At 35.1% G+C, this 4511-nt stretch overlaps 1 protein-coding gene across 1 annotated transcript; it reads left to right on the forward strand.

Annotated features, from left to right (window-relative positions):
- On the forward strand, window positions 2963-4503 carry LOC104740324 (organic cation/carnitine transporter 3-like). Its single transcript, XM_019235741.1, has one exon. It carries the CDS (start codon window positions 2995-2997, stop codon window positions 4441-4443), a length of 1449 nt encoding a protein of 482 aa, XP_019091286.1. The 5' UTR covers window positions 2963-2994; the 3' UTR covers window positions 4444-4503.

A 4511-nucleotide genomic window follows, 5' to 3' on the forward strand; every position in this document is an offset into this window, starting at 1 on the left:
TTTGACCTTGATTCGACGATGAGCATATTAGAGCCCACAAGAAAGACAAGCCCAAGCACAATGTGATAACATGTAACCAGGGTTCTTAGCAAGATAAAAGTCATATATATAATGATGTAATGAGAAGTTAGAGAGTAATTTTGAGAGTTGTCTCAAAACAACTCTCCTCTCTTTAATCTTATAAGATATCAAATCAAATACTATTTGCTCTTGGTGACAACCTAATCTCTCTTTCCTCTTTCTTTAGTTTCTTTGCACAATAAAGCTCCTAATGAGCTCTCTTATATCTCTAGCTTAATAAGCTCTTTAAGAGCACAAATCTATCTTGTTTGAGATTGCTTTCAGAGCATTCTTCAAAGATCAATGCGGGAAAAATTAAATGTGAAAGAAACTTCACTTTCTTCTAAAATGACGAATATATATTTTTGGGTTTTAAAAAAAAAAATATAATTTTGTCTTGATTGGAGTTTGAGGGGTTTACATTTACGTGATTTTCCTTCAATTACTCCATGCCTCTATTATTTTCGCCATTATTTTTCTTGTCGGCACATTTAATTTTCGCCCTTAAAAGCGGATAAAACTTACTAAATCAGAAAATGCATATTTCTTTTTTACATAACAAACCAAATTAATTGGAGTAGTTATTTTGGTAAGATAATATAATAGTGTCGATTCCAGCAAGAATATTACTTTAATGTGTTCCTCTGACATCTAAAAAGGACAAAAAGTGAGTTCAAATAATTTGAAACAATTCAGATATGAAAATATCTTAATTGAATTTGAACCTCAAATACAGTACTAATTAAGTTCTTTCAAAAGTATTTATTAAAATGAATTCAATGAAAAAAAACAATGAAAAAACTATACCAGCTTTTTTAGCCTCTTATTGTATGTTAAGAATTAAAGTAAACAGGTATACGTCAAATTGTTTCACTATAACTGATAATTAGTATTCTTAGTTCAAACATGTCTATCATATTTATTTTGAAATGTTATATTTAATTTTACGGTTAAAACACTTATATGCCGGCAATTAAAAATCGAATATTGATATAAACTGCATGAAGTAACAGGACATCCATCTACATATTGGACTTTCAAAGACATACCAATGTTTTTGTATACGATTCAGGGGCGGATCTACGTTGATATAAGGTGAAGCATGTGCACCATACTAACTTAAAATATGTTTTAGTTGACCATTACCTATTATAGTTACCTAGCTCATCTGGCTAAAATGTGTCTCATGCTAATCTTCGTTTGGCTAAAATGTGTCCCATGCTATTCTTCGTTTGGCTAAAACGTGTCCCATGTTAATCTTCGTGCCCCAAATTCGATGCTTCACGTTCTGTGTCGGTACAATTAGTAACTTAGTACACATATATTATCTATTTTGTAATTCATTTCATATTTGAGAGTTAAAATTTGTTTACTATATTTAGATTTGCGAATTTAAATAATAATTTTTACATATAAATTACATGTTTATTGTGATTTGTAACTGAGAAATTGTGGAACTAAAATTTTCTAGATATATCTAATATAAGTAGACTATTAATATTATTATTTGAATGTAATATATTATTCAATTAAAATAATTACAATAAATGCTTCACTACGTTTGTAAATTATCATCAAAAAGATATTAAAACAAATAATGGTGTTTAAACAGTAGTTGAAGAATTTGTATATGTTCGAGTGGAGAAACACATCGTTAGGTATTCATTGTATGGGGGTCGTATAAGTCTATGATTGAGCTGATGTGGTTAATGATAATATATTTTAAAACTAATATAAATAGTATTTCATAAAATATTGATGATTTTTTGAATTTCATATCTTAAATACATTAGAGGTAAGAAGTTATATTTATTTTATATAATCTTATAATTATTAAATATAGATATTTTGTGCCCTGCACAAAAACATTTTGGGATCTGCCACTGATACGATTATAATGCCTCTCATAAATTTCTATACAGTATATTTTATTTAGGTTCTCTCTTACATGAAGCTACGTACAAGCTTCCAAATGACCAATTAAGACACTCGAAAAGATATCTCCCATGTCCTGGAAAGCAATTCGATCAAGCTCATCTTGTCCAACTGCAGCAAGCCAACAACCAGTGCAACTTGATAATTATTGTAATTTGTATTATATATTATAGTAGTTATACGACATCTATTGATTGTAATTTTGTACCTATCTTAGAATAAGATCGATTTACACAAAGAATATGTATTTCTTACAAAGATTTTAATAAATGAATTAAACCGTTCTTTTTTTTTTTTTTTGCGAAGATGTATATCAAGAAGACAAAATAAATAAAAACCCATCAGAAAAATATATGATAGGAAGTGGACCAAAAATAGATAGCTAACTTCAAATTAAGGTGGTTGAATGGGAAGCAGCTAATTAACGGTGGTGGGCATGAAGTCCTAAGAAAACAAGAGTTATCTCTCTCAGAAAAGAAAAAACAAACAAGAGATAGCTCATCCTCAGCCACTCACTTTAGCCATCGAGAGTTATTATAGGATTCATTATTTATCTTGTTGAACATATCTAATATATGCGTTTTAAATATATAATGGGTTAGACCAGAAAAAACAAAGTAACTAAGAAGAATCACTAATTCTTCGGACACATGCCATATTCTAGAAAAGTCCTGCTTGATCCTTGTCACGGACTCACACGGGAAGTATTGCATCCAAACTAAGTACTTAGTAATACCATTGTAATGTGCATCACAATCACAATATTTACAAGATTTATCCAGTCATTCTAAAATTAGCTTTAAAGATCCAATAATTTACCGGACGTAAAATAACTACAAAACGAAGTAATAATTCACTCTACTTGTATAATTAATTTAATTTAATTGCACACGCAAGTTGTAATTCATCCTCTATATATAGAATAACAAAAATTCATAGACATGCAAATCAATTCAAACACAACAGAACGAAAGAAAGACCTTATCTCTTCTTATATATATGGCGGACTCGACTCGGCTGTTTCTTTCCAACTCGTCGGAGTCAAAGCTTCCACCAACAAGATCCCTTGATGAGACAATAGAGCAATGCATCGGAAACTTCGGATGGGCACAGTTCCTCCAAGCCGCTTTAATCTCATTCGCTTGGTTCTTCGACGCTCAGCAAACGTTCATCACTGTCTTCACCGACTCACAACCCACGTGGCACTGTACCGACTCGGTATGCAACACTTCCTCCAACCTCTGCACCTTACCCAACCAAACCTGGTCGTGGGACTTCGACCCACACGTGTCAATCATATCCGAGTGGGGCCTACAATGCGCAGGCTCGTTCTTTAGGGGATTGCCTGCAAGCTCCTTCTTCCTCGGCTGTCTGATAGGCGGCTTAGCTCTTTCTACACTCGCCGACTCATCGCTCGGTCGTAAGAACATGCTCTTGTTGTCGTGTCTCATAATGTCTCTCTCTTCGATGTTAACAGCTTTCTCAACGAGCATTTGGATTTATGCGTTCTTGAGATTCGTGAACGGGTTTGGCCGAGCCACGATCGGGACTTGTGCCCTCGTTCTATCGACGGAGTTAGTTGGTAAAAAATGGCGAGGGCAAGTCGGTGCGATGGGTTTCTTTTGCTTCACGTTAGGGTTTTTAACGCTTCCAATGTTTGGTTACATCAATAAGGGGAATTCTTGGAGGTATCTCTACGTTTGGACATCAATACCGACTTTAATCTATTGCAGTTTGGTTCGAATTTTCGTCCGAGAGTCTCCTAGATGGCTTATCGTAAAGGGTCGTATGGAAGAAGCCGTCTCGATTCTCCAAAGCATTGCTTCTAATGCAATCACTGTGAGCTCCACGAACTTATGTTTTGATGTACAAGAGAATCAATCTGATATTTACGACGCGTTAAAGATCTTGGTGAGGAAACGTTGGTTGCTAAAGAGATTGTTAGTGGCTATGGCTCTTGGATTTGGTATCGGTATGGTTTATTACGGAATGCCATTAGCTTTAACGAATCTAAACTTCAATCTCTACCTGGGTGTCGTGTTCAACGCCTTGTCTGAATTCCCAGCTTTTCTCATAACGTTTTTCCTCATTGATAAAATCAACAGAAGGGATGCGTTGATCGGATTTACAGCTCTAAGTGGGATATCTAGCGCTCTAATCGCGGCTTTAGGGCAACAACTAGGGTCATTACAGATTGTGTTAGAGCTCGTTTCGTTTTTCAGTGCATGCACCGCGTTTAACATGACGCTTATATACACAATCGAGATGTTTCCGACATGTGTGAGGAACTCGGCGATGGCGATGGTGAGGCAAGCGTTGGTGTTTGGCGGCGTTTTTAGTCCAGTGATGGTTGCGGCTGGTCGGGAAAATCAGTTTTGGTCGTATGGGTTGTTTGGTTTGGTCATAGGATTGTGTGGATTTGTTTGTGGTTGGATTACCGGAGACTAGAGGAAGTGTTCTATGTGACACTATGGACGAGGAGGAGTATAAGACTTTGGCAAGGGACAATTTATTGG

The sequence above is a fragment of the Camelina sativa genome, chromosome 14 (genome assembly GCF_000633955.1).
Source record: "Camelina sativa cultivar DH55 chromosome 14, Cs, whole genome shotgun sequence".
Classification (NCBI taxonomy): Eukaryota; Viridiplantae; Streptophyta; class Magnoliopsida; order Brassicales; family Brassicaceae; genus Camelina; species Camelina sativa.